Here is a 26,059-nt window from a genome sequence, read left to right as displayed (position 1 = left end):
TTGATATCTATCTATCTATCTCACAGTTAGATATCTATCTATCTCACAGTTAGATATCTATCTATATATCTATCTATATCTATCTATCTCACAGTTAGATATATATCTATCTATATCTATCTATCTATCTCACAGTTTGATATCTATCTATCTATCTATATATCTATCTATCTATCTCACAGTTTGATATCTATCTATCTATCTCACAGTTAGATATCTATCTATATATCTATCTATCTATCTCACAGTTATCTATCTATCTATATATCTATCTATCTATCTCACAGTTTGATATCTATATATCTCAGTTATCTATCTATCTATCTCACAGTTATCTATCTATCTATCTATCTCACAGTTAGATATCTATCTATCTATCTCACAGTTGGATATCTATCTATCTATCTATCTCACAGTTTGATATCTATCTATCTATCTCACAGTTGGATATCTATCTATCTATCTATATATCTATCTATCTATCTATCTCACTGATTGATATCTATCTATCTATCTATCTATCTCACAGTTTGATATCTATCTATCTATCTATATATCTATCTATCTATCTATCTCACTGTTTGATATCTATCTATCTATCTATCTATCTCACAGTTAGATATCTATCTATCTATCTATATATCTATCTATCTATCTATCTCACTGTTTGATATCTATCTATCTATATATCTATCTATCTATCTATCTCACAGTTAGATATCTATCTATCTATCTATATATCTATCTATCTATCTATCTCACAGTTTGATATCTATCTATCTATCTATATATCTATCTATCTATCTATCTCACAGTTAGATATCTATCTATATATCTATCTATCTATCTCACAGTTTGATATCTATCTATCTATCTCACAGTTAGATATCTATCTATCTATCTATATATCTATCTATCTATCTATCTCACTGTTTGATATCTATCTATCTCACAGTTAGATATCTATCTATCTATCTCACAGTTAGATATATAGATAGATAGATAGATATCAATCTATCTATCTATCTCACTGTTTGATATCTATCTATCTCACAGTTAGATATCTATCTATATATCTATCTATATCTATCTATCTATCTCACAGTTAGATATATATCTATCTATATCTATCTATCTATCTCACAGTTTGATATCTATCTATCTATCTCACAGTTAGATATCTATCTATATATCTATCTATATCTATCTATCTATCTCACAGTTAGATATATATCTATCTATATCTATCTATCTATCTCACAGTTAGATATCTATCTATATATCTATCTATATCTATCTATCTATCTCACAGTTAGATATATATCTATCTATATCTATCTATCTATCTCACAGTTAGATATATATCTATCTATATCTATCTATCTATCTCACAGTTAGATATCTATCTATATATCTATCTATATCTATCTATCTATCTCACAGTTAGATATATATCTATCTATATCTATCTATCTATCGCACAGTTAGATATCTATCTATCTATCTCACTGTTTGATATCTATCTATCTATCTCACAGTTAGATATATATCTATCTATATCTATCTATCTATCTCACAGTTAGATATCTATCTATCTATCTCACTGTTTTGTCCGTGAATCTGTTCAGGAAGCTATTAAAAGACAAAGCACCAGTTGACAATGGTCATAATCAGTTTTTTGTGATTTGTCCAACACTATTCACTTTGTATGCAAATATCTACAATACTACATAATATCATAATAACACCAAATATGTGAAGTGAATAAGGTTCCTTGTTTTAACTGATAGGTGGGATTAGGTCAGCTACACCTGCATGGAGGACGTGGAGTAGAACAAAATCATCAGGTGACTTTCTTTGTTCAAAGATGGATTTTTCAGTATTTTTTGTTTTTTTTGTTTTGCACCATTAAATGTGTTTCTTATGCTCATATCCAACAGAGGGCGTATGACTACTTCACCCAGGCTGCAAATGCAGGGAATACACACGCTATGGCTTTCCTCGGCAAGGTGGGTGAGATGCCTGTGGTGACCTTTTGTCTCTCTATTAGCCTGTGGGAAAGAGATTCGTTTGTTTTGTAATTGTCAGCTTTATTACACTTCGTTCTTCTTTTTACACCGACAAGCTTGCTGGACATTGTCCCTGTTTCACTTCTCTATTTGTAAACATTATAAATATGTCGCCCGTACTGTGTGACAACTGCAACGGAAGCAGTCAGCGGGTTGGAGAGCTGAAAGCTGTTCTAAATTGAATCCAAAATAAACAAGGCCAAGTATTTGGCATTACTGTTCTAACCGAGGGCGGTGCAGTGCATTTGTATTTTCGGCGGTGCATCAAGTTTTTGATTTCACTCCTTCTGTCCTTTAGATGTACTCAGAAGGCAGCGAGTATCTCCCTCAGAACAACGACACGGCCCTGCAGTACTTTAAGAAAGCCTCTGACTTGGTAAGAACGAAGCTGCAGCCTCATGTCTGTTATGTCTCTCTGAACTGGGTCGTTTACGTTTTAGTGTTTGTATGAGCATTCATCACATCAGTTATTCTTTAAGAGAAAGCAGCAGGAGAGGAACAGCTGTTACTCTACACACTTGTACCTCAGAGCTGACCTGTGTTATTTAGTTGTTAAGTTGCTTTGAAGCAGTCCTTTTCATTTACGTGTTGCTTGTTTTAATCCAGGGTAATCCAGTGGGACAGAGTGGCCTCGGCATGGCCTACCTATATGGGAGAGGTGTCCCAGTGGTAAGAAACCTTTACACATTTCAATGCTTTTTAAAAATGTCTAGATTTAAAACACACTCTCTCAAACTTTTAATTTCCAGTTTACTCTGTGGTGCAAATCTGTCAGCTTCAGATTTAGGCAAATAGGAATAATGTTAAAAAAGGCGTTTGGTATGCAAGCCGCCTCAATGTCCCTCGGGCTGAAATCAGAGCGGCCGCTTGAAAGTTGTTTGATTTTGTGTCTTCAGAACTATGAGCTGGCACTGAAGTACTTCCAGAAGGCAGCGGAGCAGGGCTGGGTGGACGGACAGCTCCAGCTGGGCACCATGTATTACAGTGAGTGATAGAGCCGAGTCTGTGTGTCTGTGTGTGTTTGTAGTACACCATGTGTCATGGCCTCCTGTCAGAGGGTTATCCTTGTTGACTAGAATACTTCTTTTCTCCTCCATTTGATTGATTGACTGTTTTTCTTTCTCTCCGTCCCATCGTTCCTCAGATGGCATCGGTGTAAAGCGTGATTACAAGCAGGCACTCAAATTCTTCAACCTGGCCTCACAAGCAGGCCACATCCTGGCCTTCTACAACTTGGCCCAGATGCATGCCACTGGTACCGGTGTGATGCGCTCCTGCCACACCGCTGTGGAGGTGAGGCACCCTGGAGCTGCAGCTCTAGTCTCCGTTGGTTGATCGTCGTGTTTCACTGTTACATACGGTAGACCCGGTTCATGGTGTGTCTGTATCTCGGTTGCAGCTGTTCAAGAACGTGTGTGAACGCGGTCGCTGGTCGGAGCGTCTCATGTCGGCCTACGGCAGCTTTAAGGAGGGCGAGTCTGATGCGGCGCTGGTCCAGTATCTGCTGCTGGCTGAGCAGGGCTATGAGGTGGCCCAGAGCAACGTGGCCTTCATCCTGGACCAGAGTAAGAGACGCCAAGGCATTAGTATCATCAAGTGAAAAGCACATGCGGTTAAAATGCAAACATGCTTGTGTTTTTGTATTATGCAAATGTCCCAAAGGTATTGACAAACCCCCATCTTTGGGAGAAGCAACATTCTCACCTTTTGACTGTTTTCTTTGTACGGATTGTTACAAGCAGAAGGAGTGAGGATCTTCACTGAGAATGAGACCTACCCTCGCGCTTTGCTCCACTGGACAAGAGCTGCAGCACAAGGTGAGTCCACACACTCTGTGATTGGTTTACACACAGAAAAGCAGCTGCATTTGTCCGTTCAATCTTGCGCTTGGAGTGAGAGTTGATGCATATAATCATCGTTCCCAGGTTACACTGTGGCAAGGATCAAACTAGGGGACTACCACTTCTACGGCTACGGGACAGATGTGGACTATGAGACGGCCGTCATCCACTACCGGCTGGCATCCGAGCAGCAGCACAGCGCCCAGGCCATGTTTAACCTGGGCTACATGCATGAGAAAGGCCTGGGCATCAAACAGGTGGGCACAGAGTTACACCGGTGACTCTTAGAACACCAGCTTGCTTTTAATGCTTCACTCGTATCCACTCGGTCACATTGATTTATGCAGAGTGCAGTTAATGTATTCATTGGACTGAGAATTGTTTCATGTGCTACTGCAGGACATCCATCTAGCTAAGCGTTTCTACGACATGGCCGCTGAAGCCAGTCCCGATGCCCAGGTTCCAGTTTTCTTGGCCCTGTGCAAGCTGGGCCTGGTTTACACTCTGCAGTACCTGCAGGATTTTAATGTGAGTACATCATCTTATATTATAAAGCTGGACCTGTGACAATTTGGCTTTGAAATAGAAGGAATTGTAATTCAACCAAGTTAAGAGCTACTTCATCAGAGGGAAAGGAAATTAATCTTTGTCCTCTGTCCTCTCTCCCCGTCTGCCTTTTGGTTCCTGTCAGTTAAAGGAGCTGATTACTCAGGTGGACCTGGACCAGCTCCTCGGCCCGGAGTGGGACCTCTACCTCATGACCGTCATCGCCCTGCTGCTCGGCACAGTCGTCGCCTACAGGCAGCGCCAGCACCAAATCATGGTTCCCCCTCGACCACCTGTCCCAGCTCCAGCGCCCCCACCCAGACCACCTCAGGAACAGTCGCAAGCCGAGGCCGAGCCCCAGGGTCAGGAAGAAACGCCGGCCCAGGAGGACGACGAGGAGGAGGAGGAGTAGTGAGAGACGGCCAGACGGAGCGAGGGCAGTGAAAGACGGACAGGAGGCTCTGCCAGCCCGCCCCGCGGAGCAGCTGGTGCTTACTAGCTGAATACCTGCCAGTCTGAGCGCCTCTCTCACTCCACGCGCTAAAAGACGACTTAAGACGGCTGCTGAACTGTGCAGTCTGACGACTCCCTTTCTCCATTTAAAATGTGCTGGTCCTGTGCTGAAGAGAGACAGTGGGGGGTGTTTATGGACAATGCTATAGATCAGAGCGTTGAGAGCATAACACAGACTTGGGACCTGCTAGTCTGTGACTCAGGATACTGCCAGAAGCACCCGTGTCCTCACCGCGGAACAACAAAACATCCTTTTGGTTTCCCGATCAAAGACAGACTAATCTAAAATGTGCATTGGTGTCTTCTTACTTTTCCCTTTATCACACTCTGCCTCAATCCCAATTTAGAAAAATAACAGGCAGGAACATGTGAATTCAAATCATTTTAGTTGCTAGTTGGTTAAAAAAAAGTCATGTTTTTGCATGTTTTCATCTTTAATTTTAGGCCCTATTTTCAGATAATTGACTGAACACATTTTACATTAATTTTTGCATTAATTAGTTACTTGTTTGGTTGATATGTTGAGTCGGTACTTTTTCATACCCGCAATTCACTGAGAAAGATTAATTCACGTTCATTCAACATTAGTAACGGTGCTCAATCTGTCCTCATTAGTACGAGAACAAGAAACCTGTTGAGCAGTTCACTATAACCAATAGAAGAGCTCTACCGGATAGATCGCTTAATCTTGAGCTCACACGTTGATGTTCTCAACACGGCAGCCGCAAAGGATGAGAAGCTGCTGAAGTCAAAGTCGCTAAGCTGTCAAAAGAGTCGTAATCATACAGACGCTTCTTTCACTCCCCGAACACAGCGAAACAATCTAAAGAGAGGAACTGATGTGTATGTTGTGTACAGTCCAGTGAAAGGACACAGAACAGATTCTGAAGATGTTCTGTACGTTGGTGTGATATGTTTCCATCGACGGGCTTTGGTTTCATTCTCGTGGTTTGTAGCTCAGTAGTTCATCCCACATCCGCCTTTCTCTTTTAGTTCATTAAGCCTCGAGTTAGCTGAGGCACAAATTGGAGCAGCCTTAAAGATAGCAGCGCCTCAAACTCTCGATTGTTTCTACGTTACAGGAAGTGGATGAGTTGTGTGTGTTTGGTTATACAACTTCAGCTGTTGTGAGATTTTTTTCGCCCCCTCACCAAAAGTCCACGCTGGAGCTCTGCCAACACTTTTCAGCTAAGATGGACCTAAATCTGAGAAATGAGGCCACGGTGAGGCCATACAGTATTTATCAAAACTAAATTAGAAACCTCTTCTCTTTTTTTTTTTTTTTTTTAACACATGCATTTCCCTTCTTTTTTTTCCTCCCAAAGTCCATTTGTTCAGCTCCACAGTATGTGCTTGTTGTTCTTGAGAATGTGACGATTCGCCTGCATGTATGAAGTCAAAAAGGACGATCAGAAATGATTCCAAACTGCGTTCACACGTCGACACAACTCACAATCTGTCTAAAACAAAACACTGGTCAAGAAGGTCGAGAAGACTGCATTTTTACCATCGCAAATACAAGTTTATAAAGAAATGAATAAATGATATATGGATATTTACTGGTTGTTCTGAATGTTTTCTTCGTCGTGGTGTTATTTGTAAAGGATGAACCTTGTAATGTAGACTATCTGAACTCTTTGCTATTGTTTCGAGGTATTGTGTTGCTGACGTCGATTGAATGGCTCTCGCTGGACCTGCGGGTCGTCACTCGGCTTTAGAGGGAGGGAGGGGGGGGGAGAGACAAAGTGACAGTGCTGTGAAGCCGAGCATCACATTGTGCAGGCTGCAGGGGCGACCCATTGACCGGCCCGCATGCACTACTATGGAGCGGCTTTGGATCGCTGTGGCAACATGTCTGCTCACGTCCTGCTCTGTCAAAGGTAAGTGCTAGAACCAGCACACATGAGGCTGTATTTACTGTCACATCAGCCTCTGAAATGGGGCCTATTTTAGATAGATTGTTTATGGTGTGCATAATATTAGGATATGATAACAAAAAAACATGTATATAATTCAATAACATTACAAAAAAATCTATTATTTTGCTGTAAATGTCGATTATATAGAATACCACATGCTAAGAAGTGTCTTTTTGGGCCAATTGAAAAGTTTCAGATGGACACTTTAGTAATAATCCTCTTGAAGGCAACGACTGGTGGTGGGAGTATGAGGAGGGGATACGACACTACAGCAAGGAGGCTCTCAACAAGGTACCGTGTACACCCGGTTCAGCACTGAACAGTAAAATACTGTCGTTAAAAATTAAACTGCTTGTTTAAATGACAAACAATATTGAAATCAAATAACTAAAGAAGAGACTTTGACTAAAACGACTTGACTGAGAAATGTATTGAAAAGACACAAAATCGACAAAATGAAAACTACAAAAACAATACGAGTATGTAACAATGGATAACCTACTTTTAATATAAGAGGCAGGTTACATCATGCGCACAATGAGCAAAGCTATGTCAGACTAAAGGGTCAATGAGTGAAAAAGACAAGATGTAAAGAGAGATTAACTCCCTCATGGGACACATTCCATCTGTACCTGAAAATAATGGATTTAACATGTTCAGTCCCGACAGTGATGAGGTGTCTCTCTCTCTCTCTCTCTCTCTCTCTCTCTCTTTTTTCTTTCTCAGGAGTTTCCAGAGAAAACTCGACCGGTGAGCTTCAAACATCCTGTGTTCCAGTGTCCAGACATGAGTCCTTCTCCCTCTGTCCCCTCCTCAGGTCTGTCAAGGTAGCATCATCATCACACATCTCTGACCCGAGTGTTGGAACTGCAGAGTAATGTATTCTCTTTCATCTCCGTCTCTCCTTTCACCCTTTGGTGCAGTTGAATTTGTGAAGGCGGCAGATATCAAAGTCATCGCTGCTTTGGGGGATTCACTGACAGTAGGTGTTGTTTTTTTATTCTTCAGTTGTAAAGGTAATATAGTATAAGTGATATAATATGCAATCAAGATGACTAAATGTTGTGGTGATAATGGTCCAGCCAGATTACTTCTTATTACCGTTCTCAGGTAGTTTTTTGGGCTTTTTAAAAGCAAAAAAGTTCAATTGTAAAATATCAGTTATCCATATTTACAAAGATACAAGACCTCCTCAGAATGCAGTAGACGATACCAGAAATGGAACTGTTGTCATTTCAATGAAAGGATCGCCTCCTCGAAAACAAACGCATAAGATTTCTTAATTTTTTATGGGGTCCTGATCATATTTTCCTCAGTTGTTGTGTCGTTCCTTTTCAGACGGCCATCGGCGCCAACGCCACCACTGTCCTCGGCATTCCTATTGAGTTTCGTCACGTGTCGTGGAGGTGACAGAGATCGTGTGTGAAATCTGTGATGGATCTCTTGCACGGATAATAACCTTGCATGTAGCCGGCATATGATATCATAAATATTCATGTGCATACTTTCGTTATGTTTCAAAATGATGTCCAATCTTCCAAACGTGTTTTGATGTAAGAGATGGAATTTGTTCATCAAGACTGTTTAAGATGATTGGATTTTCATTTTTTTAATAACATAATTGAACTTGGTACTAATTTGACATCTCTCCGTCTTGCAGCATCGGAGGCTATGGCTCATTTCAGCATGTCATTACTTTGGCAAGTAAGATGTTTTAATCACCGATGATATTTTGGATATCTCATTATTGTGTTGCATATGTTCCGTATAAACGTCACTCAGCTGAAGAAAACAAAAAAAACACAGTACATCATCTTTTCACTGTGATTTGTAGACATCATCAAGCTGTTCAATCCCAACCTGCTTGGTGCTGCTCCCGGCAAGACGGTTCACGGGATGCAGTCCCATATCAGTGAAACGGGCTTCAACCTGGCTGTGACTGGACACAACACCTTGTAATGACTCGACAGTGTGACACAAACAGTTTTAAGTGTTATTAGTTCATCACGATGCTTCTAAAGACTTACGTTGTTGTTCGGTCTTTCTAGCAACCTCCCCAGACAGACGAGACATTTGATCGACACACTGAGAGGTTACGAGGTACAGATCTGGTTATTAAACTGAGATATCCTGCATTAAGATGCTGTACCTGAACCTGTTTTTATGCACCACATTTTGACTGTGACCTCTTTGTTGTCTCTTTCTTCAGGGTCTGAACTTTGAGGAAGACTGGAAGCTTTTGACCATTCTCATGGGCATGAATGACATCTGCGATTACTGCAAAGATAAGGTCTGACTTTTTTCTTTCTTTAAATGAGTTTAGTTCAATAAAGATCTGTTTTTTGCAGAACTACAAATATGTCACTAATCTCTGCAGAGTGTCCGTGTTCTCTCTAGGCTCTATTTTCAGTGGATAACTTCATTCACTATATCACCGTCTCCTTGGAAATGCTCATGAATGAGGTAAAGGGAAGGGAAACAAAGCGTATTTGGGTTTTAGTGAGGTTTCAGTGTGGTGCTGGAATTCACCGCAGCGGGGGCTGCTTTCTTTCTCCATGCTGTGCTTCAGGTTCCTCGTATGATCGTTAATATCGTTCAGGTACTTCCCATGGAGACGCTGAGGGAGGTGCAGAAGCCCACCCCGGGGTGCCTGCTCCAAAGGTGAGCCGCTCATTCTGAACATTAACGTTTATGTGAGCCTTAAAGTCCCCCCCCCCTCCGCTCAACAATGTGATTTGTTTATTGTTATGTGATGTTTCACCGTCGCTCTGCGGAGTTTGACACAAAGAGGCCGTTTTCACATTCGTCCGCTGCTCCTTTTGCTCTTCACTCTGGTTTAGATCTTTCTGCTCGTGCCTGATAGAGCCAGTAGCCAGGTCTCCTGAGCTTCAAGAGCTGGTCCAAGTCAATCTGGACTTCCAGGTACAGTTTATAGAATGTGCTTATCATCCATAACGGGAAACATCTTCTGCATCTTCTAATCAAACATAATGTACAAAGTGGCACATGGACCCAAAATAGTTCCTGTTGGTTTCGTGTGAATGATCTCTCTGTAAGTAATTTGCATGATTGCTATAAGTAAATTTTACTCCCGTCCACAGAAAAGACTTGAGTCGCTGCTGTACAGCGATCGCTTCTTCAGGGACGACTTCGCCGTCGTTCTTCAGCCCTTTCTGAAACACGCTGACCCTCCCCGCCTCCCGGTAATCTATCCTCACTCCAGAGGCAATAACAATATCAGCGTGGCAGAGGTGTCTGCTCTCGGGAGATGAATCGGTGTGAAACATTGCACACTAACGATTGAATCATTAAGGTCCTGAGTGTGACAGCTTGTAGCTTTTGGCTTTGCTAACACCAGGCCGAAAATGTGAGAGAAGTCACGTTTCACCAACAAGACGCTCCGTCAGTAAATCTACACCAGTGTGTGTTTGTTTCTTCTCCCTGAGCAGAATGGGAAGATCGATATGACCTTCTTCACTCACGACTGCTTCCACTTCACCATCAAGGGGCACGAGGAGCTGGCCAAGGGACTGTGGAACAACATGGTGAACACCGAGTCCCACTTGTATTAAATGGAACAAGAGGTTAAGGGTCAACAGTCAGCCCCACTGAGTGCATGGTCAGACTATGCAGATGGTCACAAAATGATGCAGTATAATGAGTAATCTAATAGCAGGTAGCTGTAGATCACAAGCGTAGGAAAATTAAGGACACGAATGAATTCTTCCTCTTCTGTCTTCTGTCACAGTTTCAGCCTGAGGGGGGGAAGATGATTGTGAGCAGCTTCTCTGACCCCATCAGTCTCATCTGTCCACCCATGGTAAGGTCTCTATAGGACAATGTTGTCAACACACCAGAGCAACAGTTACCTGAGTCTTTCAGTTTCAGGAGCTTTTGGTAAAACCGCTAAACTAAACAAGAAGAAACTGACCGTCACTTTTGATAACAAACTACAGCTAGCTGCAAGGACTTTGTTGATGTTTATAGTACTTTCATACCATTTGAGGCGATGAATTTCCGTTCAGAATTAAAACTTTTTCCAGAAGTTTGAAACCTTCTTAAGATAGATACTTTGTTCCATCACCCAATGATGTGTAACTAAAGAACAGCATGATCATTGATATTCATTAAGATGCACAGCTCAAGTTGATTATAACATCCCATATTCTCCATGTCTCCTCTGTAGGAACACCCGTATATCTTCACCCGACCGATAGCAGCCAAGTCAGGTCAGCCTGGCGCTCTGTCACAGGCAGTCGTCGTCCTGCTGCTCCTGCTTCTTGTGGGTTTGCCATGCCTCGGACTGATGTAGCTTTCACATGGATGGTCTGTTTTACAAACATGCCTCTGCTTCATGGGTTTCTGTTGAGGAGATACAGTGGATCTCCTGCAAAGGGAAGCCTGTGAGACACTGAAACTTAACATGTCTGTGGCCCCAAAAAGCAGGATACAGAAAGTGACTGTGGTTTTAAGCTCTCTAACCCCGTAAATAATGTGACAGGGAATCCTGCAACCGGAATATTTCCTCTTTAGAGGCAGCTGGAGGAGCTTGTTGCTGAGAAGCTTTCTTTGAATGAAACTATTTCTGCTCGTAGCAGAAAGTTCTCTATTTTGCTTTTAAGTTTGACTTCTATTAATTATGTAAATTGCAGATTTCATAAGAAGCCAAGCATGAAGTAACAATGTTGATACATTTATACACCCACACATAAGACATTAAACTCATCTGACTTTGCCCAAAACTGAAGTGAATGTCTCTTAAGTGTTTCTGAACCCTTTTCTTTATTTCAACTTTTCTGATATCAACACAGTGCTTTATGTTCAGTGTTGTCACAAATCCCATCAACCACAGCATTTAAATAGATTTACCTGGGAGGGTGACGGAGCTCAAATTCTCCCGTCCAGCAACATGCAGCGTGCAGCATGCACAGTCACACAGAGGCCCTGATCAGCTCAGTGGTAAAGATGTAAAGGGATTTGTCAAATATAAATGTTGTCAGAAAGCTGTGACTTTTCAAACCAGAGACGGTTTAGTCACACGTCTGTTCCTCAGATCTCCAGGCCGCTGCTGGCCCACTTTCACTTCTCCGTCCTCCAGGAGCTGCATTATTATGCGCTGAGCACGAGAAGAGACAAAGTAACCCACCGCACTGAACAAACACTCTGAATATCGTAAAAAGGCTACTGGATGGTCTTGTTAAGAGTGTACAGTACACTATGTATTGACTCTGTTTAATTAGTACAATTACGAGGGCAGGTGGAGGCTATATTAAGCGCAGCTCAGGTTACTTTGACTTAGCTCTTGAAAGGAAATGAAAACCATTCCGTGTGTACTCAGCATGGGCGGGTTGAGTTAGAGCGGAATGGGATGGTTGTCCAGGTAAACATGCCTTACATAATGCTGGCAAAACCATTTGGACTTTGAATGGGAGAGTTTAACGTGTTTATTTAGTGAACACTTAACCTGGATGTAGAAACACTGCAGGATCTGAAATATACATTTCGCGTGTCCCCCGTTTTCCACCATTTCTCTTGGATGTTACTGCTGAATTTAAATGAGTCCTCGTAGCCGTTGGATGTCATAATGACCTTATTATTGCATTCAACGAAAGCCCCTCTTCATGTTTAAACAAAGCCGTCGCCGGTTTATGCGGGACAAACATGGAGCTGACGCAAATGGGCCTTTATTGTGTCTCTGAAAGCACAATGAGGTCTTTGGGATCTCAGTGGACGGTGCAGTAGGAAATTTGAAACGGCAAACAGTCCAACCCACATCTCGGAAACCTCTTTGTCTCCCGTTTTTGGCTCGTGTACATCTGAGCCCTTATGAGGTAGAAGAGAGCAAACAAATTTAAGGATGTTTCAAAGGTTGGTTGTATTCACAATGAGTTTGTTAATAGATACAGACAGACGTTCATATAATGACACTATAAAACATAACTAAGTTCTGCATCCTGTGTTTTATTTCAGTTTAATTAAATGACTGTAGACCCTTTGTTGACACTTTATAACAGGTTCCAACCCACACTCTTTAGTAGATGATATAATAATGCAGAATCTTTCATACATTTATTTATATTTCCTCCAAATCAGGTGGAATCCGTCTCTGGATCCAGTTATACAGAAAAAGGGCATTTCAGACGCAAACATCTACATGTTGCTGTCTGACCCAGCGGTCAAAATAATCAATAGTAATGATGAGTCCCAATCTGATTCCTGACACAAAATCCACACCCATTGCTTTCTATTTCTCATTGTATTACAGTAATGTATGCTTGAACGTGTCTGTTCATTCTGCCCTGATTTGTCAATCGGTACCTGCTCGATGGTTTTGGTTTTACTGCACCATTCTCCCCCGTACTGCACACTAATTAAAAGGATAAAATAAAAAATATTCAAATGCCTTCCAATAGCTTCTAAATGCGACACAAAGTATTTTGGATCATGCAGCATTTTGATTTTAGCAAGTTGTATAAATGAATGAAATAATTGTGAATCAACATTTAAAATCACAGTGATTTGGTCATTTATTAATGGTGAGCGACAGGAATTCATGCCACATCCTACATTAATTCACGCGTTACTTAACCATGTTTTGTATTATATAGCGGCATCTGCAATTTTAATCTACACATCTTTAATGGTCCAACAATGGATTGTCCAGAAGGAATCTATAACCGCTTTCAAAATGCTCATGTCAGTGACCAAACATCTGGCAGTGCATTACATCACATATCAGATACATTTATTAAGTATTTATGAACTAATATTTATAGTTATTAGTAATATAATTATTAATGTATACTGTATATTTTATATTATGTTACACCGCTTAAATTCTGATCCCATCTAGTCTTTTATAAGAAAGGGTAAATGCTGCTTTGTCTTAGCTTGTGAAAAATAAAATCCATTCAAGCCACCTGATCAGAGTACAGCACAATAACAGCCATGACAGCAATAATTATTAATAAACCGTCACCCAGCAACACATTCAGTCAAGAAAGAGACATGATCAGCAAATACAGTGTGATGGTGGAGCTTTGTCCTGGACGGGAACACAACATAATGGAGACAAAGATGTGAAATCTGTGCATCTGTATTCATCTTATGTCACTCAACCCCTGAATCTACTCTAGTGTTGCACATGAATACTTCTATAGTGTACTCTCAACCGATACACGCCCTGACAACCATCGAGGTGTAATCAGGTACGAAAGTAACAATTTGCCTCAGGATGATGTCACTTCCTCTCTCCACATCTTCCCATAAAAGCGGGCGCTGTTGCGGCTCGGTGTCGGTGGAGAGAGACCGGAGAGGACGGAGGCTGCCGGGTTCACCGATGCTGCTGCAAGAAATTTAGCTCTCCAGAAATACCGGAAGGCGACTAAGTTTAGTTCAGGATGCGTCCGTAAATCCACCGACTGTCTCCAAAAAGGGTGAAAATCACACCTTCTGATATAAGCTTCGCTATCTTTCTATTGCTGGAGAGCTTTATTGCGCGTCGTCTCCGAACATGATCGGGACAGGACTCTTCGTTGTGGCAGTACTGTCTAACTGCGGTAAGGAAACGCTCGTGGAAGTTGAGTGACACCATGTTATAGGTCGGGTTTGTTGAGAGAAACCTGCGTTAGAGATGTGACTGCCTGGGTTCAGCACCAAGGACAGCGGCACACACGTCTTTAATTGCGGCGGAAGATTCACCTGCGCCTTTTGCCACATGTAGTCCCCTGATGAAGCGGCCGGTGTTTTGGTGACAGTGAGAATAACATGACGTCTTCGGGGATTAGGAACAACATTATCATGATAGGATGATGCGTCTTTTCTTGCTTTTCTTGCAGTTCTGTCATTGCCAGTGACTCCCAGTCAGCTGGAGAATGAGGACGTAAAGGTAAAGCTTTTGTCATTATTCTCACCATTTGCACTACAGTTGTATTATTATTGTAAAAGTAGCAGTAGTATACAGTAACCTGCTATTATTTTATGTAAACCAAATGCTTCTTCGTTACAGTGTGACTAGTCCTTCTACTTGCAACACTGAAAAGGCAGGCAGTGATTATAAATAATATTCACTTGAGTACCTTCTCTACTGCAGGGCAATCTCAGTATTCGACCTTGTTCAAATCAATTCTGAGAGCAATGGAGCCTTTGCCTTCAGGATTTGGTATTGCCAGATCCATTTCACATATGTGGAGAGAGAGAGAGAGAGAGAGAGAGATTCTAGAAAAGGGTTTGGAGAGATGAGAATGTGAAGGGGAGATGTGGACGGTGTGTGAAAATGGACTGAGTAACACTCAAAGGTCTGGCTGTCGTAACACTTTGAAAATAGATGAAAAAATGAGTGAAAAATCCTCCGTCATGTGGGAATGGCTTGACATTGAAAGCACAATGGGAGTTGAAGTGATTTTGATCTCTCATCTGAGAGTTTCGTATCTTTTGAATTAGCGGGCGAGTTAGCACAAGAGCAGCATTCAAAGAGAAGCAGATGAATTTGAATTCTCTCAAGCTGTGTGTAGATTTATTTCCACATAGCCCTCACCAAGGACATTTGTTTTACCAGAACGTCCTTAATTTACAGTAGCATCACCTGCGTACAGAATATCACTGACTCATCAAAGTGGACAATTCAAACAATTACATTATGACAACATTATTGGATGTCATAGGCACAATCCCAGAAAATATGAGAATTTCAGCCATTTTTGTGCACTTTGTGTGTCTGCAGGTGATGAAATGCATTGTGGAGGCGCTGGCAGGTGTGCTGTCGAGGCCCCGCCCCTTGCCTGTCAGTGAGGAGTGTTTGGTCACACTGAAGACAGGTGAGTCAGTCTGTCATTTTTTATTGGAATACCTCAATTTCGATTGTGTTAACGTGATTTGGACTGTTAATGCTTTCGACAGAATATCTATTTATTTATTTTAAATGTAGGGGCAAGTATATGGACCAATGCCCCTAAATGGGCCAAAAATGTTTAATGTATTTCCCTTAAAGGAATAGTCTGGATGTTTTGAAGTAGGGTTGCATGAGGTACTTGCCCATAGTCAGTGTATTGCCTATAGGTGGTCAGCACGCCTCCAGGAGCAAAACAGTGTACTGCTGTCAGCAAAACATATTTTAGCCACCTTTAAAAAAAACAAAAATCAATATTTGTTTGAGTGAATATATGTAGAATATTTTCACTGCTTTACCTTGCAGTCAGACAACCCTCTCCAACCGGAAACGAAGCTGCTATCTGTGCTCTAATCAAAGGCTCTAATGTATTAGTGATGATTAATTGATCAATACTAAATATGCAATCATTTCCAAAATTCTGCAACCTACAAGGATTTAGTGAAGGCTTCTTCTTTATAGTTGTTTAATTAGATCTAAAAATGAGGTTGTTCAGCTTTACTTTGACCATATTATCATCATCATCATCATCATCATCATCATCGTGGAGACTAGGACCAAGACTGAAACAAATCAGGCATCGCTGGAGGAGCCAATACGTCTCCTTTTTTATCGAGCGCATGATGCTCACATCATAAGGTTAATAGGTTGATGCGATGGCTGCAGAGTAAAAAAAAAACCTGCTCTGTTGTAGGCAGCGAGGTCACGAGGTCACCGAGTAAAGAATATCCAGTTACACAACTGTCCTTGTTGGAAAAAAAATAAAAAAATAAAAAAATCAAACGCAGCATTACTCACCGAGCGTTTGTTACCGAGCGAGAGGAACTGTACACCACCAGAGGGATGTTAAAAGAGGAGCGGGAGAGAACAGAGGAGTCAAAGTCAAGGAAAGGAAGAAAGCTTGCAGACTGATATCAGAGCACAGTACAGTAGCTGTCTCTGGTGTGCTTGCTGCGTACAGTATGCAGTGCCGTCTGTGGGTCAGCAGAAAGTCCAGTGCTCACTGCTGCTGCAATCCTCTGGGGGAAGTCTCTGTGGGCCAAATGATTAATTGTGCTCTTGCTTTGAAAGCAGTAAATTTCAGGGCTATTAACTCTGACGAACCACTGAAGCAAATTTGCTGAGTCCTTTGAAAAAGTGAAGGGGTAAAGACATCTACCTGTGTTTTACCCTCTGTTTCTGCCCATTGTCTGTTCTTTTCTTTCTTTCTTGAGACGTTTAACCACTAATTTGCTTCATTTTAACGTGTGTTTCCCAGATGACAGGCTGGTTTCTATCCTTCGCCATCATAACTTTCTGAAGGCGCTGCAGGACGTCGCTGTTGAAGGTGAGTCACGGATCACACACAGCCGATGTCTGTTTGGGTGCCGGGCGCGCTTGTTTACATGTGAAAGCTTCATTTTGATTGCAGGTCATCAGGAGAGAGCTCAGCAGCAGAGAGACGCTGCTACGCCTCAACCAACCACACAAACTCCTCACGCTGCAGATGATGATGTCGCTGGTGAGATTCTCCAGAAGCTCAGATTCATACTTTTCTGCATCGTTAGGCTGCTTATTTCTTATCACAGTTCAACAACATTCAGTCGCTCTGCTGATGCTTTCTGTGGACAGGATCAGGACATACACGAGGTCCTTCCACCCGACAGGCTTTTTTAAAAGTTATGCCAGACTCCCTGTAGAGCACAGAGTGGGCGAGTAGCAAAGCCAGAACAAGTTCAGTAATGATTAATAAGGTCCACCAACCCTGATCCTCTGTACGTTCTCTGACAGCTAGACTGATAAACTGATAAAATGGTATTCAAATAGTTAAGGGATACAATTAACACTGCAGAACATGTGTAAAACCAATGAAAATATGAACATAATGCACTAAAAATAATGTTGTATAGCTCTGTAATGCATTATGTTCTCGGTTAATCAATGAAATATTCAGTACAGCCCAAGAGGAGGTCTTCAAGTTTTTTATCTGAACAATATTTAGTTTATAATAAGACAAAACAAAGAAAAGTAGCAAACATTTATATCTGAGAGGCTGGAACCATCAGATATTTGGCATTTGTGATTAAAAAGGATACTTAAAACAATCTAAATGAATTTAATAATCAGCTTATTGGTTCAGTTCTCATATAAGTACCTCCTTTCTGTTGAGTTTTAAACTTACAAAAGCTGAGAAATATGTATCTTGACAAGTCCCTTTGAGGCTTTGGTGAGAAAGTTACAAAGGCAGACACATGTAAGCATCACATGGTGCACAATTTTATTACTGTTACGTAAAATCTGACATTATGACCCACTCCGTTCAGCAGAAACACACAAATTCAGTCACGACACAAAATGACCCCATCAATAAACTGTTGTGCTTTTGTGTAAGCACCTTCTTTTAACATCACAGGGAAATCAATGCTCTCGAGTAAATTAAATTCCTACCACTCCTGGTTTTCAGATCGATCCATGTTGGAAGCTTTAGGAGGCCCAGGTGAACGATCCATCCTGTCCCAGAAGAGAAGGACAGGGAATGGAGACGGAGAGGAAGAAAAGGATGACAGCCTGGGAGATGGAGAGTCACAAGACGACAACGACGTTGCTGAAGAGGTGAAGGAGAAGAGGAAGCACGACGAGAGTCCAGGAAGCCACGTGTCTGCGTCGGTGGATGAGTGGAGTGAGGGCAAGGCTGAAAAGAGGGAGGAAGAAGAAGAAGATTATGAAGAGAAGAGAGTTCATTCAGAAGAGGAAAACATGATCAAGGATAAGAAAGGCAAGTAGATATCGTCTTTCTTTATGCATGTCTTTTTTTGATCGCAATTCATCTTACTTACAATTTTTAAAAACACAAAAAGGATAAACAAAAATAGAAAGAAACTAATAACAATACAGCAAAACATGCAGATTCAGAATTACAGCTTGATGTTGTAAGTGCCCAGTCAAGTCAAATTTATTCTAATTCAAGAAATAAATGACATCCAAGCTAATTAAAATATGTGATCAAGTTGACCAAAGATATGGAGATTGCAGAGCTTTGCAGATGAGATCCCCTGCCGCCACAGGACTGGCTGATTGATGGAAGTGCTTCCATCTACATGATGAAATCAGCCCCCCTGACTGGGGAGCAGGGACAGCATGGTTGGCACACTGACAGCACACCAACAGAAGTGATTAAATGGCTCCGTGTCCCAGAATTCAAATGAGCTGGTGTGCATGATGAGAGCTATCCTTGGATCAAGACTGCACTCAAGATTTTGCTTTTTTTTTAACAGAGAAAGTCTTTTTCTCTGCGCTAAAATGGCAAAGAACTATGAAATACCTATTCTATAAAAGGGATACTTTGCCAAGTCATCTGAATGCTACAGTCACGCTGTTGATTCCCATAAAGCACAGCTAGCAGTACTGGGTGAAAAGCTGCCAGCTGGCAAGAAATATTTCATTACAAGAAGTGGAATCTTGCTAATGGTGGAGAGTTTCTGGCTTGTAGGTGCTTCAGTCAAAAAAAATATGTCATTCTTCATTTTTTATGTTCCACATTCCCAGGTGCTGGATCTGGTGAAAAGAGAGATGCACCCAGAATCAAATCAAAAGAGAAGACGTTTGTTGAAGAAGAAGATGAGGAGGAGAAAGACAAGAGATCTTTCTCACACAGCCCTAAACAAGAGGTGGAAGAGGAGGATGAAGGAGAGATGAAGAGAGAGAGTAAGGAGAGCCATAAGCGATGGAGCAAGTGGGGCAAGGCGTTGCAGATGAAGAAGAAAGCGGTCGAAAAGGAGGCGCAGCAGGAAGCGCCACATCACTCGAAAGAGGCCACAGAGGAAGAGAAGAAGAAAAGACACACGCAGAGGAGTCCAGAGGAGAAGGAGCTGCAGATGATCGCTCGGGGGGGACCGGAGGAGGAAGAGGGGAGCGCCAGCCCAAAGTCAGAGGTGAGCTGAGAGTAAAAAGTTAGTTTGCTTTCTTCCTGCAAGTTAGATGAGAAGATTGATACAAATTGTATCTGAGAGTAATATCAATCTTGTCACGTAACGTTTGTCAAGAAAGCGAATTAAATGTACTTCCCAAGTTGTTAAACTAAATTCCTTTAAATAATGACATCGTGCATTATGTTATGTTCTACATAACGAGGCTAACGCTTACCTGTTGTACCGCTGAGCTGTCAGGCTCACTAGCTCAAGCCCCAAAAACTGAATATCTTTCTGTGTTTCTACCTTGAAATAATAATGAAGCAGAATCCTTCCTGCAGCCTGAATCCCATAAAGATATAAGATGTCCCTGCTGCTGCTTGGCAGCTTGCACAGAGGAAGCTATTGAGACTGTGGTAGCCTTAATGGCCACAAACTCTTACATGTTTGATGTAACCGTGAGGCTGGTCATGATGTCTTGCTAACAGCCAAAACATCAATGCATGGGAGGTGATTGTGTCCAGATATATTTAGCTTGTTCATATACTGTATATATATATATATGATTGTTTGCACTCTAAGTCTTTCTTCTCCTCTCATTATATTTGCAGGAGCCAGAGATTGAAAGCCTGGCAGCCATTGAGTCAGAGCTCGAAAACGTTGCCCAGAAACTCCATGAGATGCGGCGAGGCTGAGAGAGAGATTGGTAAAAGGAAAAAAAAGAAATAAGTTGACACTGCAGCCTCCTCTGCCTCCTCCGCCTTACCAGCTGCCTGGTATCCACAGTTAAAGCGTTTCGACGAGATATTATCTTTCGCTATTTTTCCAGAAGATGCCCACTGCTGCAGCCTCCCTTGTGACATCCCGTCCCTCACATAGATTAGCAAACAGTAGATGCACATTGCAGCTAGACATGCATCCTAAAAACAAACAAATGCACAAGTTCAGTTCATTCAAACTCATGCATATGATATTCAGAACACACAGTAAGGCCCCCGTCAAGGGAAACCTTCATGTCAGTGAAGGTTGACAGCTTCTTCTCACAGAAAATCATCTTTCTCTTTCTGCAAATGTATCTCGCCTGCTTTTCAAAATATTTGAACTTATTGATTTATGTGAACGGTTGAGGCAGATCCAGGAACACACACACACACACACACACACACACACACACACACCAACAAGGTGAGGTTTTACAGTAGCGGCATGCATACATGTACAAAGCTCTTGCTGCTTGCTTACTTATGGGGAAGCAGTAGAAGAAGACGTAGATGATTACTTATTATAGATACAGTTGAACTCAAATCTAGCCAAGGAAATAAGTGAACATTTTTAGCAGATTTAATGAACTGTAATTCATTTATGTAAGAAAACCAATAAATTGAATAGTTTAACTGGAAATCTCTGTTTTGGTAGATCCTTTTAATGCCTCTAACAATGGAATGAATATTTGCATAAGACGATTAATGCAATAAACTCTGCGTAATTACTAATTTACACCTGTGTAGTTATCTTAATGGATTGTTTGACTGGTACAAGTGATGGGTTTTGAATCACTTTCTTTACAATATATACATATAACTGGTTAAGATTACCAGAGTTATACTGTATTCTTTACTCACACAGCCCATAGTGAACCTGGCTTCTCACTGTACAGAGACACTGATTCACACTGTAGGTACGGTCTGCACTTGGTTGTGTTTGTGGGCGAAGAAGCTGAGAATATGAATCATCACTCTGACACACAAGCTGTCTATACAGAATATTCAAGACAACAACATTTCAACCCTTAGTTTTGGCATGAGCATTACATTATTAATGTGTTGCTACTATCGAGAAGAAAGAGCCACGTGTGGTGAATCATACAGTGCGGTATTCACAAAGCAAAATGTTGAAAGCTCTTGAACAAAAAATAGGCTATATATATATATATATATATATAGTATAGCTACTGTAGACACAACTGAAAGATGAAACCGTTCAGTAGATCTCTGTCTATGTACCATCCAGCACTAATAAATGCAAAGACAGTGAGTCTTAAAAAGTCTGAATACCAAGAGAAACGTTTTCCTCTACTTGAGAAGCAAAGCATTGCTAAAAATCTCAACTATTTGAAGGTGGCTTCGTATTACACATTCATTATAAACAGAAGATCCAACACACCGAATTACGATTTAAAGTTGACAAAGATGGCGAAGAAGAAGAAGAATAGATTGACTTTGTAGTTCACAATTGGGCAATAACCACAAACAACTGTTATTTTACTTGTTCGACATGTTATATTTAGAACCTTCTGAAGGAACGCATTATGCTGCTTGATTAATATTACAGCTGTGGATCAGAGAGATTGCCCTCCTTTTCAGGTGTATGTGTGTGGGTGACAAAACAAGCTGAATGACAACAGCATGAAAAAGGGCACCAGGTGGCGACATTAGGCTGTCTCTGTCAGCAAGAGAGATTTCCTTTGTGTTCCTTGGAACCCAGGTTCATTTATTTCCATCTTGACTTATGTAATAGTTACAGTAAACCGAGCAGGAATGCTTTGCATCAAAGCTTAAACTAAGACATTTAAAAATATCCCCTTTCTGCTCAGCTAACAAATCAATTTAATAGACAGACAGACACAAGTTCTGTGCATTATTCATGTTGTTTGCTGGAAGAACTCATACATTTTTTAGACTTCTGTGTTTATTGAAGAAGGCATTACAGTATTGTTACATAAACCTGAGTGCAAAGTGGGAGAACAAACCAACATATGTTACTCCTGTAGTGGAATAAAACAATCGTTATGCTTTATTAAGATAAGGACAAATCCATCCTCCTCATGTCATTAACTTCAGCTGCAGACATGATGTAGTGACTAAGCAAAGGTTGATTTCCCGCACTCTGTCAGAATGATATTTGTGTTAATTACTAATTAATACTTTCCTGCTAAGATGTCAAAAGTTAACATGAACAATTGATGTCCTAGTTATGCAGATCAGTCACATGTGTAAGTATGCTTAGTTTGTGATGTTAGTTTAAAGATCTTATAGTAAATGGACCAAACAGAAATTAAGACAGAAAGATCTGGAAACTTGTGTTCGTATAAAAAAATATAACATTTTATTTCCAGCTACAAAGTGAAACATGTAACATTTTTGTCACACTTCTCAATAAAATAGTAAAAAATACACTATCGATACATTTTGAAGCACAGAACAAATTTGGCTTTTAAATTAACTTAAACTGTACAAATATATACATCATTTACACACAAACAATAACAAAAAGGAATGAAATTAAAATTCTTCCAGTCATTTCTTCTATTTTTGTACAAAATAGACTTTGTTCCTAAAACCACTTGGTTTCGTCTTTCTGACCTGAATCAGTAAAAGTCAACATGTCATTTTTTTTCTCTTTTTTTTTTCTCTCAGTGCCGTGGCAAAGCCCACTGTGTCGCATATCTAACCTTAAACTCAGCACGCTGCTTGCTTTCTCATCCACATACTGGGCGGAAACTATGACCTTTCCTCTACTCTGTGAGCAGGGTGAACCGCTTAGAGGCAGGGACAAGGCCAGCATTCAGGCCTAACAGACACACACACACACACACACACACACACACACAAGGACACATTCAGACCTGTTTGCACAGGGGAACACTGGCCTGCTGTGGTCTGCGTGCTACATCTACAGCTGCTTAGAGTTTCCAGGTCTGGTCTGGGCCCGGAGGGTGGGGGGGGGGAGTAATTAGACACTCAATTAATGAGGACGTCAAGGTTTAGATAAGGTTAAAAAATGCATACAGTAAAAACGGACTGGTCTGTAAAAAGGGATTTCAAGGGGAATGGGCAGCAACCTGACAGTAGGTTTGTCAACAATAGAAGTTATAGTGCAGGGATCTCTTGGAGCTGCTATGCAACCCTCTGTCTGATGTGGCTGATGTGTGCCAGCCATACGAAACACACAGACACTTAGATAAGTGTCTTGACTACTTTTACAATGAGAAAATGATGAAATGAAACAATAAAAAAAACATATATACTGAGCTGCAAAATGAGATGGAGTTCTGTTTGTTTTCAAGTCATAAGCTGCGGTCGTCCATCAGTGGCTCACGCCATGTCTCCCATCATCTTCTTGTAATACATGGACTCGAAGATGTCGTTCTCCCCGGGGCAGTTGTGGTGGCAGGCGCAGGACTTGATGAACATCATGTGCTTCTTCATGAACTGTCCGTCGGGGCATTTGAACTCCATGGGCAGGGTGGTGGTTCTGTGGGGGGTGCAGCAGCGGCCGTCCAGGCAGACGCCGCAGAACTTTGGCCTGTAGGACTTGGTGGTGGTGCAGCCAGAGATCTCAAACTTCATGGGCTTGGAGAGTCTGGGTGTACGGATGCACTTTTTCCCTTTCTGTAGGAGGAAAATGAAGAGAAAAACAACTTAATTAAGCATTCTTTGGCTGTTTCAGTGCAAGTACTGTAACTGTAGAGCTCATTCAGGCAGTGCAGATTAACAAAAACTCACCCTAATGCTCTGCTCCAGCTGTGACTCGCATGGTCGCACCATACACAACCGGGTCTGTTTCTCCAGGCGGCATTCGCGGTTATCATTGGTGACCCTGGTGGAGATACCGAGGCCGCAAGTCTTTGAGCACGCGCTCCATTCAGTAGTCTGAACCAGGCAGTTCTCCCTCATCATGGAGGGATCTGGGCCATAGGTCTCCTCCTCTCTATAGGCTGCAAACACAGGAGCAAACACTGGATTAGAAATACCATCCTGATTATTATCTCCTCTCTTTGTAAAGACCAACAAAGAAACTACAGTCGCATGTGCTTAAAAGAAAAGGAGACTAACTTACCAGCCAGAGCTGAGCCCAGGAAACTGTGTCTGTTGGGAGAATCACACTCCCATTCCTCGCAGCACTTCCCTGGCACCTTGACGCGTCTTGGCATGGGGCAGTCGGGGCTGGGCAGCCGGATGTCCATGGCGCAAAGCGGCACACAGCCCACGGCTCCATCCAGGCAGGTACACTGGTATTTGCAGCTGCTCTGGAAAGTCTGTCCGCTCTTGTACACCATGCCTCCGAACACACAGGTGGCTCCCTCTGGAGCTGCGGGAGAAACGAGGATGGAAAGGTCACGATACGGTTCAAACTTTAAGGACGGCTAATGATCGACAGCAGGACATCACAGAGAAAAAAAAACATCTTTCAAAGGCTCACCTGTGCACACTCCTATGCGTCTGTTGATGGGGGCTCCGAAGTCACAATAGAGGCCTTTGTGTGGGTCACAGAGGTCTCTCTCGGTGCACAGCTCCCCCATCTGTTTGGCACACACCCTGCAGCAGCCGCAGCCGTCCAGCACCAGGCTCACTCCTGGGGGGCACTGAGGGGGAGTGGAGGGGCACGAACACTGGTTGCTACACTCCTGACCGGCAACCTGAGCACACACACAGACACATGGTTGGTTAAATATCTCCACAAAGTGTATTAAAGGTCCAGCACATGAAGAAAGCCAGAGCTTACATGAGTAGGTATAAAGACTCAAAACATTGCCCTTATATTTAAAGCCTCAGCTTCTAAGCCGAAGCAGTATGAAGTCATTTTCAATGTGTTTTTTTTTAACTTACCATGTATGAGAGCATGATGCACAGGAAAGGCAGCAAAATCAATTTCTTCATTGCGGCAGACATGTTTTCTCCCTTGTAGAAATAGATTCTAGTTTTTCCTTAGTCTTCCTTTAGTCTCAGAGTTTGAGAAACCGTTTCTGATCAAGTTGATCTCTTGTCTCGTTCGTCTCGTAGAGTTTATCTGCTGCTCCGGTCCTTCTTTCTGTCTTGGTGAAAGCTAGAGGTTAGCTTCGGTAGAGGAGCTGATCTGAGTTCTGACTGCAGAGCCCTGCTCCCTTTATACTCGCTGGCCCTCGCGGCACGTCACTGGGGGCTGAATGGAGAGTCAGCCCTGGACAAACATGGACATGCTTGGCATTCTTTCCTCGCTTCCTGACACCCACTCCAGACATCCCACATTCCTGCTGTCTGAAGGCAAGGCTCTGCTGCTCGGCCAAACAACACCGTCTCTCTCTCTCTCTCTCTCTCTCTCTCTCTCTCTCTCTCTCTCTCTCTCTCTCTCTCGCTCTCTCTCTCGCTCTCTCTCTCAGAGCGGCTTTCATCTGGAATGGGAGGTGAAGTCTGGTTAGAGGCTTGGGACCCCACACTGGGAATTCCTAAAGACTGACTTCACAAACAGACAGCCGGTACCTGTAAATATTAATTCAAAAAAGAAGAAGAACAAACTTCAGCGTAGTTCAAAGGTGAAGGCAAAATACATGAAAGAAGAACAGTTTAAAAAAACAACACTAGGTTGAAATTCATAAAGATGCGTCAACATGTAATGGTTTAAATAAAATGATGATGTG

General features: G+C 41.9%; 3 protein-coding genes across 4 annotated transcripts in view; 2 read left to right on the top strand and 1 right to left on the bottom strand.

Moving 5' to 3' along the window:
* LOC142941831 (protein sel-1 homolog 1-like) overlaps window positions 1-6,528 on the top strand; it is a 25,983-nt gene extending 19,455 nt beyond the window's left edge. The window contains exons 11-21 of one of the 2 annotated variants that reach the window (XM_076083941.1): window positions 1,791-1,847; window positions 1,941-2,009; window positions 2,368-2,445; window positions 2,676-2,738; window positions 2,966-3,053; window positions 3,214-3,362; window positions 3,469-3,634; window positions 3,812-3,886; window positions 3,995-4,167; window positions 4,310-4,438; window positions 4,602-6,528. In XM_076083941.1, coding sequence (XP_075940056.1) covers window positions 1,791-1,847; window positions 1,941-2,009; window positions 2,368-2,445; window positions 2,676-2,738; window positions 2,966-3,053; window positions 3,214-3,362; window positions 3,469-3,634; window positions 3,812-3,886; window positions 3,995-4,167; window positions 4,310-4,438; window positions 4,602-4,868 — 1,314 coding nt within the window. In that variant the 3' untranslated portion in view covers window positions 4,869-6,528. Of the gene's footprint in view, window positions 1-1,790; window positions 1,848-1,940; window positions 2,010-2,367; window positions 2,446-2,675; window positions 2,739-2,965; window positions 3,054-3,213; window positions 3,363-3,468; window positions 3,635-3,808; window positions 3,887-3,994; window positions 4,168-4,309; window positions 4,439-4,601 lie in introns of both variants that reach the window. The other variant, XM_076083940.1, reaches the window with a different exon arrangement.
* A 578-nt stretch (window positions 6,529-7,106) lies between these two features.
* On the top strand, window positions 7,107-20,523 carry LOC142941879 (phospholipase B1, membrane-associated). The gene is made up of 22 exons (XM_076084005.1): window positions 7,107-7,179; window positions 7,615-7,705; window positions 7,812-7,870; window positions 8,227-8,294; window positions 8,549-8,592; window positions 8,723-8,843; window positions 8,937-8,988; window positions 9,098-9,178; window positions 9,286-9,351; window positions 9,458-9,549; window positions 9,729-9,810; window positions 9,990-10,091; window positions 10,338-10,433; window positions 10,637-10,708; window positions 11,075-11,174; window positions 14,727-14,776; window positions 15,611-15,704; window positions 17,034-17,102; window positions 17,187-17,276; window positions 18,219-18,530; window positions 19,301-19,686; window positions 20,274-20,523. Exons 2-22 carry the CDS (start codon window positions 7,675-7,677, stop codon window positions 20,355-20,357), a joined length of 2,151 nt encoding a protein of 716 aa, XP_075940120.1. The 5' UTR covers window positions 7,107-7,179; window positions 7,615-7,674; the 3' UTR covers window positions 20,358-20,523.
* Window positions 20,524-22,739: 2,216 nt separating this feature from the next.
* ccn2a (cellular communication network factor 2a) lies at window positions 22,740-25,569 on the bottom strand. The gene is made up of 5 exons (XM_076084417.1): window positions 25,272-25,569; window positions 24,865-25,081; window positions 24,502-24,753; window positions 24,168-24,379; window positions 22,740-24,053 (listed from the first exon to the last, which is right to left on the bottom strand). The coding sequence occupies exons 1-5, from the start codon at window positions 25,332-25,334 to the stop codon at window positions 23,757-23,759; spliced, it is 1,041 nt and encodes a 346-aa protein (XP_075940532.1). The 5' UTR covers window positions 25,335-25,569; the 3' UTR covers window positions 22,740-23,756.
* Between the last annotated feature and the right edge of the window lie 490 nt (window positions 25,570-26,059).

The sequence above is a fragment of the Anarhichas minor genome, unplaced genomic scaffold (genome assembly GCF_050575085.1).
Source record: "Anarhichas minor isolate MPS153535 unplaced genomic scaffold, ASM5057508v1 ptg000136l, whole genome shotgun sequence".
Taxonomy (NCBI): domain Eukaryota; kingdom Metazoa; phylum Chordata; class Actinopteri; order Perciformes; family Anarhichadidae; genus Anarhichas; species Anarhichas minor.
This window is presented reverse-complemented; position numbering and strand designations above follow the sequence as displayed.